At 34.4% G+C, this 12,736-nt stretch overlaps 1 protein-coding gene across 4 annotated transcripts in view; it reads left to right on the top strand.

The window, feature by feature from the left end:
• The window catches only part of LOC101887148 (hormonally up-regulated neu tumor-associated kinase homolog A), a 216,550-nt gene that overhangs the window by 72,610 nt on the left and 131,204 nt on the right, over nt 1-12,736 (top strand). The window contains exon 3 of one of the 4 annotated variants that reach the window (XM_073939197.1): nt 6,914-7,073. The exons of the other annotated variants lie outside the window; for them this stretch is intronic. Within the exon in view, the coding sequence (XP_073795298.1) occupies nt 7,065-7,073 (9 nt within the window). The 5' untranslated portion in view covers nt 6,914-7,064. The remainder of the gene's footprint in view (nt 1-6,913; nt 7,074-12,736) is intronic. 4 annotated transcript variants of the gene reach the window in all.

Here is a 12,736-nt window from a genome sequence, read left to right as displayed (position 1 = left end):
ACAACGCTTGCACTACAAAGCTTTGCTATTCCCATATTTTCTGCGTAACGATGTCTGAAAAGGTAGGAGGGAGCGCTGCTATCAGCAAATGAAATGCCATAAATATGATTCATGGAGGAATGAAGGCGTCAGCTTATTTCTCCATCTTATCACTCTATCGCCGGCTCCCGCTATTTTTTTCTTCCTGTTCATTTTTTTAACAAAGTTGATTCCAATTATCGCATGGAGAATGTTCTCATGTCTCATGATGTCATAAATTATCGCGGCCGCTTCCCTCGCCACTTATCAGAGGAAGATAGAGACGTCTTCCCTGCAGACAGATGTTCATGAGAGAAAGTTAGACAGGATGGGAGGACATGTTCTGGTGTGTGTATGCACTGTGATATCCAGCTGATGATTTTGAGTGTGTAATAAATGAGTCAATAGTTTGAAACCTCGTCTGATGAAGCTGTTTTGTGTGAGGCCACTGATCCCCTTTGGCCTCCAACACACTACCTCCTCAAACCTCTTCTGTCATTTTGTGTGTGTGCCAAGAAATTCTCACAAAAAGCCACAACATCGGAAACCTAAACTATTAAGTCAAGGCTGGATAAACCCATTGTTTTTTGTTCTTCATGCAAAAACTTGACCCTACAATCAAAATGTTGAACTCGAGACTTTTTCCAATGTTCTGTTGTCTAATTTTGTGAACTATTGTTTATTGTAGTCTCAGTTTGCTGTTTGAATCTGACTGGAGTATTTCTGTTGTGCTCTTCTTTTGCTGCTGTAGCTCATCTGCTTCAAGGTTTGATATGTTGTGTGTTTAAAGATGTTCTTCTGCAGACTTTGGCTGTAACAAGTAGTTCTTTGCGATACTGATGTCTTTCTATCTTCTTGGACCAGTCTTGCCATTCTCCTCTGACCTCCTACAGCAGTATGTATTTTTTACCCACAGAACTGCACTGGATATTTTTTTTTTTTTTTTTTTTTTTTTTTAGATAAATCTTTGATGTTTGTTTTCCAAAATCCCAGTAGTTTCTGAAATGCCCAGTCCAGCCTGGCTCATACTAACAGCAAAGCCACTTTCATTTCAGTAATTTTTCTTTCCCATTCTGATGCTCGGTTTAAGCTTCAGCAGATAATCTTGACCAGGTTTACATGCCTAAATGCATTGAGTTACTGCTTTGTGGTTGGCTGTTTTTTATTTGCTTAAATGAAAAGTTGAATGGGTGTAACTCGAGTGGCTGGTAGTGTATATATAATGATTAGAATTTTGAGCAAGGAGCATTTATTTTATGCTGATTCACTGCTTAAGAATTAAAACTGTGTTTGATTCTTAATTTTGTAAAAACTACTTCACTTTTTTAAGGACTTCTCTTTTTGAGTAGAACATTTATTTTAAAAATAATCTTTTCCAACAATAGTCTTTTAGCTGTCATATTTGATAAGTTGAATGTGGCCTTGCTGAATTAAAACACATTTATTTTTGAACATTTATTTGCAGCATTGATTGATTGATAATATTGTCAAATATGCAATATAAAATCAAAACATACTTCACAGGAGAAAAAGCTATTGTTAACAAATAATACAGTAATCGTAATAATAATAATAATAATACAATTTTGTAAAATTCTAAATAGATTAAAGTTATTTATTTACATTGATTGTCATGTAGTTTATGTGCAATTGACAGTTTTACAGTTATTTTGTACAATGTCTTTTTGTTTTGTAGGGTTATAGTAGGACATGCATGTCTGTCACATGATGAATAACATAATGGTGAGATATATATACACTACTGTTAAAAGTATGATTTTAAAAGGTTTTAAATGAAGCTTCTCCTGCTTACCAAGGCTGCATTTATTTTATCAGTAATACAGTACAACTTGTAAAATTGTGAAATGTTATTGCACTAAATTTTGAAGATGAATTTTCAGTTTTATTACTCCAGTCTTTAGTCACAAGATCCTTCAGAAATTACTCTAATATTAATTATAATTATCATTGTTATTAATTAAAGTAATAAAGACTGGAGTAATAATTTCATTTTAAACTAAATACAATAAGAAAACAGTCATTCAAAACTTTTGTAAATATTTAACACTTTTTCACATTTATTAAATGCTGCATACATGAACAGAATAATTTTCTTAAAAAAAAAAACTTTTAAAAAAACAGACCCCGAACCTACAGGTAGTGTATATACTCGTTTTCATTTTCAATTTAACATTAAGGGACCCATTTTGCAAAAAATCCTTTTATAATGGCTTTAAACTGTTGTGTGGCTACAGTGTGGGAATATAGCCAGCCTCTAATGGTAAAAATGTATTAGTTCTATTTTTTTCATAATCACAATTGATAAAAACAGTTTGGAGAAACGTTGATGATTAATCTCTCCCTCATTAGCATAGACAGCCCTGAGTGAGAAGCAGTCGTCCACCATTACAGTTATCACACCGAACTTGCTGTTGATAATGTCACCGACTAAAGGATTATAAAGCTGGAGTTTTAGGATGTCCAAATGAACACTGTATAGTCTCCATTGATGACTTTCTGAGATGCATCTTTGGACATTTTCGGGTTTTCACAGAATTAACATTAGTTCTGTTTTGAATCTGCCGCTATGCTGATGCATAAACATTATTAGCTCCACCCTCTTTAGAAATGAGGGCTGGGAGCACAATCTCATTTGAATTTAAATAAACAGTCACCAAAATGGTACTAATTGCATCAAAACTTTAAAGGGGTGGTTTTAAAGAGCTCTAAAATATTATTTGATTGGTATTTTAAGCCGAAACATCACATACACACTTTAGTGATATCAGAGACTTGGTTTACATCTAATAAAAAGCAACATAGGTCTCCTTTTAAGTTTTAGATGGTCAGGCAAAAACTGTCCTATACACACATGCTACACTCTCAGAAATAAAGGTGCGCGAGCTGTCACTGGGGTGGTACCTTTTCAAAAGGTACACATTTGTACCTAATGTACCTAAAAGTCCACCTCAAAGGTACATATTAGTACCTTAAAAGCTAAAAAGTGTTCCTCTTAACCTTGCACTCTAAAACTGACTATAGGCTAAAATGTGCATATAAATTTATTAAACACAAATATTAATTTCTGTTAATTGAAAATGCGACATAAAAGTGACATTTTTCTTGACTCAAATATTTGACCTTTTACGTATATTCCTCAATGGCAGTTGTGCAAAATGTAAATCTGTATGTGTTTATTGTTGAGTACATGTGGTTTATGTACATGCGTGTTGTACTATTCAGCCACCATATGGATTTTTATGCGTTAAGCTTCAGGTAATAACTCCAGGCCATTAATTTAATGTTAATCCAGGTGCTTCGACAAACATGCAGCCATGATATTTCTCTCCAGTCATGACCTCTCTATCTCTATCTCATTAAAAATTTTCTACCTACCACAACCGCAGACAAAATACCAACCTTTCTCTCTCTCCAGGATGTCATGAGTGTTTTTGTAAGCCCAGCTAATTAGTGTCTCTCTTTCTTGCTCCCTATATGTTTAACTGGTCATCGGTGGTCATAAATGTGCTGTTGATTTGGTTACTTCCTGAGACAATGGCAAAATTGTTTTATGTGCCATTCAATTAGCAGCTGCTGCCGGGCTGCTCCATCTGGACCTCTTTATGCCGAGAGAGTGATGAGGAGAGAGAGAAGTGCAAAGCCACAACCTCCGCTCATGGAGGATGAAATGACAGCGAGAGCCTGGCTGTCCCCAAAACCTGGGGATGAGGGGAAAATGCAGGTCTGCTGCCAAGTCACTTCATTTCAAAAGTTCTGTAGGTGCCGAATCCCCCTGTGGACATAGAATGAAGTAATTAAGTAAACACTCAGTTTAATTGACATCCATAATTGTCACAGTAAACAATTTCATAACATAAACAAGTTTGTGTAAATATTTTTGAACACAATATGTGTTACAATTGTATTGCAAAAAGGTTGGTATAGGAATTATTTTGAGAAATTTCTAATTTGACAATAACTAGATGAGTAAAGCTTGACTGACAAAGGGTTTCATGGAAGTTTGAAAAAATGACCTTTTTAACTGAAATTCAAGCGTGACACAACAGGCTAACATGATTTAACACACTGTTAACATTCAAGTTTGATTTAGCACATTATCGCATGACTGTTAGCACATTTAGCATGTTGCTAGCATATCTGACATATTTGGCACACAGCTGTTTAACATGTTCTCAGCATTTTCCTTACATGAAAGTGCACTTTATATGTCTTGATTCATTGATACATGCTTATGTTTTTCTATTTTGATATCAGTCACTGCTGGCATTTTTATGTTATTATTAAGCACAATTTTAGCATGTTATTAGTATTTTTATCCTGATTTAGCACCCTGCTTGTGTTATAGTTTTAGCACATCTCTAGCCTGACATTGCAACTTTTTGAATAGCTATAATTTAACACATTTAACAAATCTCTAGGTTGTAACATTTTTAGCATGTTTCTAGCATTAATTTGCTAATGCTTTAACAAATCTAGCATTTGTCGAGAGAAGCAGATAATTAAAGTAGAGAGGTTGAAACTGTAGGTTTTTTTTCTTGCGAAATATTTCACATTAAACATCCTTTTATAAAAACTGTGAGAATAATGTGCGTTTTATTGCATCAAATGCTTTTATTTCTCCAAAAGAAGAGGTTTCAGAACTATTGGCATTGCTGAAAAATATTTAAAGGCAAACAAAGTGGTGACTGTTATGAAATCCTATGCTTTACAGTTGGTCTCCTTTTCCAAGAACTGTATTACTGCCTTTCTCCAATTTTCATTTCCCTCGGGTATAAATGAGTTTGCACGCATGTAAAATACCTTTGTCCATCACCATGGCTAAAACCACAGAGCTTTCAGCAGAAAAAGTGACAGATGGTTGTTGAACCGCTTAGATCAGGTAACAGATATAAAAGAATACATAAACAGTTGAAAATACCGCTAAGCACAAAGGCTAAAATCAAAATGCTTCAGAAGTCTGGAAGAACTGCAGATTTACCAGAACATTATGCGTCCCCACACTGAGTGAGGAAGACCATGAGAGAACTGTAGAGGAATCCAGAGGTCATTGTTTTAGAAATGCACACTTCACAATCAGCTGGTAGTTGACGCTTCACTTTGTTTCAATCTTCCTGTTTTAATCCTGTGTAAAACTTCCTGTGTTTTTTGAAGCATCATATAAGAAACAAGTAATGGAAACACCAAATTCCCGATAAAAATCCCTGGTAACACTTTATTTTGATGGCCCATTTGAGTGACTGTCTGCTTAATGTCTGACTGCTCCTTCAACAGACATTTAACTGACTATGAAAAACTTTGCAAGTACATGTCAGCTTACACTAACCCTAACCTAACAGTCTACTTTTAATCTAATGAGAATTAGTTGGCATGTAGATGCAATGTGACTTAAATTCAACAAATGGACCATCAAAATAAAGTGTGACTAAATCCCTTAAATCGCAAAATGTTTTATGCTTGCTTGAGGTGGTTTTGGATGATGCAGATAATGTGAGATGGAGATGCATTTAACAAACTCTGATGTTGTAGTGAACATTGTACCCATGTGACTAATCTGCTTCATTATGTAATCTGTTTACTATTGTTTACTAGGTTACCAATACCACAGTCAGCCGATCAATCAACTTTATGATAATACACCAACTTTTTTTTTTTTTTTACTTTAGGATAAAAACCCAGCTATTGTCAACAAATGCTTAGCAAAAGATGCACAAATATAACATACTGGGGAAAAACACAAACTGCAGCTCAGAGTCATACAATATTTCAACCGCAGTGGTCAGGTGAGGCCAAATCTGACCTTCTTGGCTATGTGTAATTTCATCTTTTTTGGTGTCAGAGAGAAATATTTACACAAAGAACCTGACAGACACAGTGAAGTGTTGTGATGGTGTTTTGGGGCAGTTCTTTCTACTAGTAGTCTGATATTTTACAGTCCTGTTTTGCATGCGTATACTATCATACTTGCTTCATAAAATGGGTAATAGTCTCTAATATTATTAAATATCCACTACATTATGGTTAAAACAAAATTACACATACAATTAACAGAAATTGAAGGAAATGCAATAATGGTAATTAGTTAATAATTATTCACATTTAAGGATATGTTGAAATACTATATTTGATTTAACAGGATAATGCATACATACAGTGCACACTGCAGTTTTTTGGGGGTATGTTATGTTTATATTAATGGTACAATATATAAAATTTAAATGCATAATAAACATGCATTATTATAAATTACTAATAAATCATTTAAAAAATAATGTTATTTTTATATATAACATACAAGTGTATTCTATTTTATCTTTTATCATTGTGTTTTAAGCACCCTTTAATGCATGTTTATTGTAAATCTCTCTTCATATTAAGGCCAGTTTTGTGCACTTGTTTTACCACTTGTGTTATTTTGTGGTTATCAGTATAGTTTTAAAGTATAAAAGTATGTTATTATTAAGATTTGGATATTAATATTGATATTTACAATTCTGACCTGCAAAGTGCAGAGAACCAAAATGGCATTTTTAAAAATGTCTTAAACATTGTCATTGTATTTTATAAGTGTTTTACCACAGCTGCCCAAAACCTGCTTTCCTCTGCCAGGAGCTTCAGACTTGGCTGCAGTTTTGACCTTTCATCAAGATTATATCACAGAAATGGTTTCTAGGAACATAAGTGTTTTATAAAGGCCACCCTAGTCTTAGGATTTGAATCCCATTTAAAGTACACAGGATTTATTTATTTCTTTTTCTCTTCATAAATGTTGCACCTGAAGAATAACTCCAAAGCATCATGTCTGACAGTAGGAGTGAAGCTTCTTTGGAATTTGAATTACTGTATCTATATTTTAAACACTGTGGTCTGCTTTCAGGATAAAAGTTGAAAATTAGACTCATCAAAACATTGGTATTCAACTCTTGAATGGCAAGAGTGGGCAACAGTGCTAACCACTGGGCCGGCGTGCCCCCCATCTAGGAAAGGAGGAGGAGTAGGGGAGGAAAGGGGGATTCTTCAAAACGAAGATGACTATGGTAAGGAACTTGTGTTATTTATGCAGACTTGGGAATTGTCTGATTGGTGAATCAGAAATCTTTTAATACGGGACTAGCCGCAAGCAATCATAAGCATGTGATCCTCTCGAAATTAGTTTATAAATTAACTTCACTCAGTTATTATTGGCAATTTTCGAAGTGGTTTGCCTCTGGTATTTTCTAAAAGAGGCCGGTTATGCTAGAGAAATTGTTTTGGTCAGGACATACTGTATTGTTTTCTATTTTAGCTAAAGTGTTTAATTTGAGAGATTTCATAAATGTCTCTTATTATTTTTTGTGGAATTAAATCAAGCATTTGTACACGAGTGTGTCAACAATAAACAGGACAATAGTAATAGTACTGTGACATTATAACTTTTTTATATATAGATTCTTATTTATTGTTGTTTTTGCTTCAGTTTCTGTTTGTGTAGTTGATGTTAGGCGATGTTAGGTGATTTTTTTTGTGGTTACTACTGTGTCAAATGTGAAGCACCACCATGTCAGAATAAACTACCCCAAAGAGATTAATCAAGCTTTAAACTAAACTGAATAATGCAGCAAATTGTCCATTTGTTAACTTGACTAAACTAGCAATGAAAAAATACAGTTAATTATAATTTTGTATTGTTAAGTTTTCTTATTTTTTCATCATTTTCAAAGTTTTATGCTGTGGACAAGTAAATCTTTAGAAAAACTGATCATCTGATTTTGAAACTTTGAGATGACATAATGGATACATTTTTTTTTTACATAATACAAACAAATCTGTGCCTGATTTGCAGTTGCTTGGTGACTGTTGACTTGGACAAACCATAAAATGGCTTTGGCTACTTGAACTGTTAGATGAAGTGTGGTTGCAACACTAAACAAATTATACCGTATGTATTAAGTGGTGGGTTAGCATCAAAATGACCTAGTAGTTACATACTGTACGTATCATTTAAAGGGAGTGTTTGCCAAAAAATGAACACTGCTCTTTATTCAGGCATCCATAGGTCGGTCATCCAAGGTATTTGTACCCTTTTTCAAGTACAATCCATAAAATGCAATTCAACAGCTACAGGCACTTTAAGAGTCAAAAACAAGCATAATCGAGACCCAGATACAGGCTAAGCAGAAGTAAAACAGTTATTCTGTTATTCTGAAAAAGTTATTCTGAAGCAAAACAATTTGTCTGTGCAAGAAACTGTACACTATTTACTTCATTATTACTTTTTATTTACTGAGCAAACTAAACATTCATAGGGTAAAAATTTGTGTTGCCATGTTTTGCAAGAAAAAACAGCAAACAGAAAAAAATTGCAAAATAGACTGAAATAAATCTAAATGATTTATATTAAAAATAAGACCAAAATATTGCAACCTGTTGTCTCACAAACAGAAAGCATTATGTTGTTATGGGTGAGTTAAGATCGCAGTCTTCATCTGGTAATATTAATTTGATCATAAATAGTGATTAGCTAATGTTTAAGAATTTGGCTGAACTGCATCTCTATATTTGTATCTGTCTTATTATATATATGCACAGAATAATTTACATTTAATCGTTTAGCACATACTTTTGTCAAACGTGATTAATAATTTACTGGATTTACTCCTGTTTTTGTATGTGGTTGTCACTCCTGAAACTTTAGTGTATAGTAGGGATGCTCCGATCAGCATCCTTGCAGCAGATATCGAATACCGATTCCATGGTCATGTCATGGTAATCAACTGAGTTACTTATTTTGATGCTTCAAGCGTTATAATGCATAAATCACATTTTCCCTCTAAATATGATACTTAAGTGGAGCTTTCTTCTTACCTAAAAAAATTAATAATTATAGTTGCCGTATATAAACATGTCTCTTATCTCCAGATGGGCTCATGAATCTTGTAAATTCATAAACAAACACTTGCAATCGGTTTATAAGTTTGGCCATATTCGTGAGTACCAGCCGAGTCATAAAATATGATTATTAGCCAATACTGATCTTCGGCCTATAGATCGGCGCATCCCTAGTGTATAGTGTAAACTTTAGTTCAGAAATTTATCAAAATGAAAACCAGCTTATCTTTAACTGGATTTAAAAGAATTCTACAGTGTGAATTGCCCAGGAAAGCCACAGCAAGAGGTAAGAGGTTTTGGTCAGTGTTGCCAGATATTCAAAAGAAAATAATCTTAAATAAGTATAAACATAAGACCAACTGAACTGAACCTTCAAACTTCAATAAATCTGTAATCCTCATCACTTTAACTGTCAGGCCAAAACAATAATACGTATATTCAGTGGACATGGCAACACTCCAAGAGCGCAGTGGCCTACAAACTACAAATATCATGGCTCTGTCAAGGAGACTTAAGAATGGAGAATACCAAGTCTTTGGTCACAGTATTATTAATTTGGTCCAAAAATGTTCAATAACTCAGAGTGCCTCTGTGGTTTTCTTTTTGTCAATCGTCTCTATTTTAGAGTTCACTAAATTAGATATAGTAAGAAATCTGTTCAGTGTATACAAAGAATCTAACTAAACAACTTGTTGGTAGTGGTCTTTGTGATTTATTATATGCAAAGTGAAGAAAAAAACACAGGGAAGAGGTTTAGACCTTAGCTCATTTGGGTTTCCAGATGTTGTTTTGCACTTCTGATGTGTATCTAAATTAGGTTAAATTGCAGGACGATCATGGTAATATTCTATTGCTTATAAATAGTACCAAACTTGCAAAACATCAGGATGTTGGCTGGTGACCACATTGCCAATCTTTTCTTGTTTTATACACATACAGAACAACAATTTGGAGTATTTAATCCTGTTTTTAAATGTGGTTGTCACTCCTGAAATTTCAGTGTATAGTGTAAACTTTCATTCCAAAATTTACCAAAATGATAACTATATTTAAAAGCCAGCTTATCGCCTAGATTGTAACAATCAGATTTAAATATATTCTACAGTGTGAATCGCACTGTTCAAATTTAACAGCTAGTTTATAGTAACGCATATGGTGTATTTTTGTGAGCATGTGCAGGAAAGCCACAGCAAGTGCTAAGAGATTTGACTCATTAGTGTTGTCAGATATTCAAAAGAAAATAATCTTAAACAAGAATAAACATAAAACCAACTGAACTGAACCTTCAAACTTCAATAAATCTGTAATCCGCATCATTTTAACTGTCAAGCCAAAACAACAATGTGTATAATCAGTGGACATGGCAACACTCCAAAAACGCAGTGGCCTACATACTAAAAATATGAGGGTTCTGTCAAGGAGAGTTTAGATTGGAGAAAACCAAGTCTTCGGTCACAGTATTATTAATTTGGTCCAAACAATGTTTAAAAACCCAGAGTGCTTCTGTGGTTTCCATTTTGTCAATCATCTCTATTTTTGGAGTTCACTAAATTAGATATGCAGTAGTAAGAAATCTGTGCAGTGTATACACAGAATATAACTAAATAACTCGTTGGTAGTGGTTTTTATGATTTATTATATGCAAAGTGGAAAATATGCAGGGATAAGGTTTAGCTTATTGGGTTGCCAGATAATGTTTTGTGCTCCTGATATGTGTTGAAACTGTTTAATTTCAGGATGATCACGGTAATATTCTATTCCTTAAAAATAGTACCAAACTTGCAAAACATCAGGATGTTGGCTGGTGACCACATTGCCAATCTTTTCTTGTTTTATGCACACACAAAACAGCAATTTGGAGTATTTAATCCTGATTTTTAATGTGGTTTGTACACTTTATATGGTTTCACTATTTAAACGAACTGTCCTTTTCTTTGACTTTTGTCTCTGAGGGGAATAACTGGGGTGGTTCTGTTTGTGTACTTCAGTCTTCCTGGGCTTTGGCTGAGTGTGTGAATGCATGTGTGTGTGTGTGTGTGAAGATGGTCTTTTTGATAGTTTGCGTGTGGAATGTGTAAGCAGACGCTGTCATCGCCCGTTGCCGTGGCACCTCCTCATGGCAGTGTTTTCCTTAGCGATAGCATTATTTTGACTAGTGCAGAGTTTGTGAGATGGATGAAGGAATGGCAGGAGAGACTCATGAAGGGACGGAGGGAGACTCTGTTTTGCTTTCTGTGAACGTGTGATAGGAGGTGGGCCTGATGACAGATAGAGCAAACAGAGAGTGTGGAGTACAAGGACAAGAGAAAGTGGACCATGAGAATTTTGATATGAAAAAAGTGTGAATAAGAGCAATGTGTTAGGGAGAGCTCTTATATTTAATGTGCAGTATATGGAGATTTAGAGTAGAGCAGGTAACATTATTCTGATATACTGTTCAAGCAAGTAAATGGCATAGTTTTTGTAAAATAAAAATTTACTTTGGGAAAATTATATATTGTGTGTGTGTGTGTGTGTGTGTGTGTGTACACTGTAAAACCCAACAGTCAACTTTATTAAATGAAATGAGTGTAGTTATACTGAAATATACTGAAAATATACTGAAAGTTAATTCTACTCATGTGAAAAGAGTTTTGAACTCAGTGTTGAAGGTAATGAGTTAATTAAATACCTCATTACTTCAACTTAAATGGAGTAAGTTCACAGTACTCAAATAGATTCGTTATTTAACTTTAATGGTTTGTTGCAATCGGTTTCCTCAAATGATTTGAGTTGGCTTAACTTATTGCGTTTACAGTACTCAGTTGGTTTGAGTTCTCGTCATTTATTGGGTTTTACTGTGCTCAAATTGGTTTATTTACTCAAATGGATTAAGTTCACAGGACGTAGGTGGGTGTCGCTCTGCCTTTGTTTAATTTCTTCTGTTCAGTCTGTCAGACGAACATTATAAATGCTGAATAAGGTAAAGTACACTTCTAATTTCAATCAACCATGTTATTCATGTTTAATACTGAAAAGCTAATTCCTTTAAAGCACAACAAAGAGCTCTATAAATAAATCTGTCATGCTTTAACAGCTGTGCAGAATTGTAGAGCTTATGCAAACATTCACATTGCTATGATGACATGCTTCATTAACTGCGGTTGTCTTGCTGATATTATATTATCTGTGTTCATTTTATTATATGGAGAAGAAACACATATGTATATATTAGTCCAAACATCGCACATGTATATGGATGTTCGCTAATAATATACCACTGGAAACATATTTTTGAATGAAAGAATGAAAAGAACTTTGCTCTGTGTATATATTTGAATAAATCAGTAGAAAGAGAAAAGCAGGATCAGCAAGGGACTAGGAAGTGACAATCAAATTCAGTTTGCAGTTGCACTATATTTTCTGTATATTTTACCACAAGGCTAGACGCACATTGTCTTTTTTTTCTTTTTCTTTCTTTTTTTTAAGCCAAGTAAAATCTGTCAGGTTACTCCTTCATGTTAATACATATTCCTAACAGAGCGACCTGTCACTCATGACCTGGCCTTTACCCTTTGACCTCGGGGCTTACCATGTGGTGTCAGCACTGTCTCGCTGTTTCTTCACTTGGGTTGAACACCCACAGACACACACACTCCTAAAGAGCCATGTTTCATGTTTTTAACACATTGGTTTCGCGAGCATTCACTTCTAAACATTGCTGACGCTGCCTTTTCAACTAGTTTGAGGAGCTGAAGTGTGCTAAGACTTTCTGATGTGTTCTGCACGTGTGTATTTTAAGGCATTCCTCTCCTCTTTAGATTAAATTAGCCGCTCGAGCCATGCAGGGTCT

The sequence above is a fragment of the Danio rerio genome, chromosome 23, assembly GCF_049306965.1.
Source record: "Danio rerio strain Tuebingen ecotype United States chromosome 23, GRCz12tu, whole genome shotgun sequence".
NCBI classification, from domain to species: domain Eukaryota; kingdom Metazoa; phylum Chordata; class Actinopteri; order Cypriniformes; family Danionidae; genus Danio; species Danio rerio.
The sequence above is the reverse complement of the archived record's forward strand: the minus strand, read 5'-3'. Positions and strand labels throughout refer to the sequence as shown.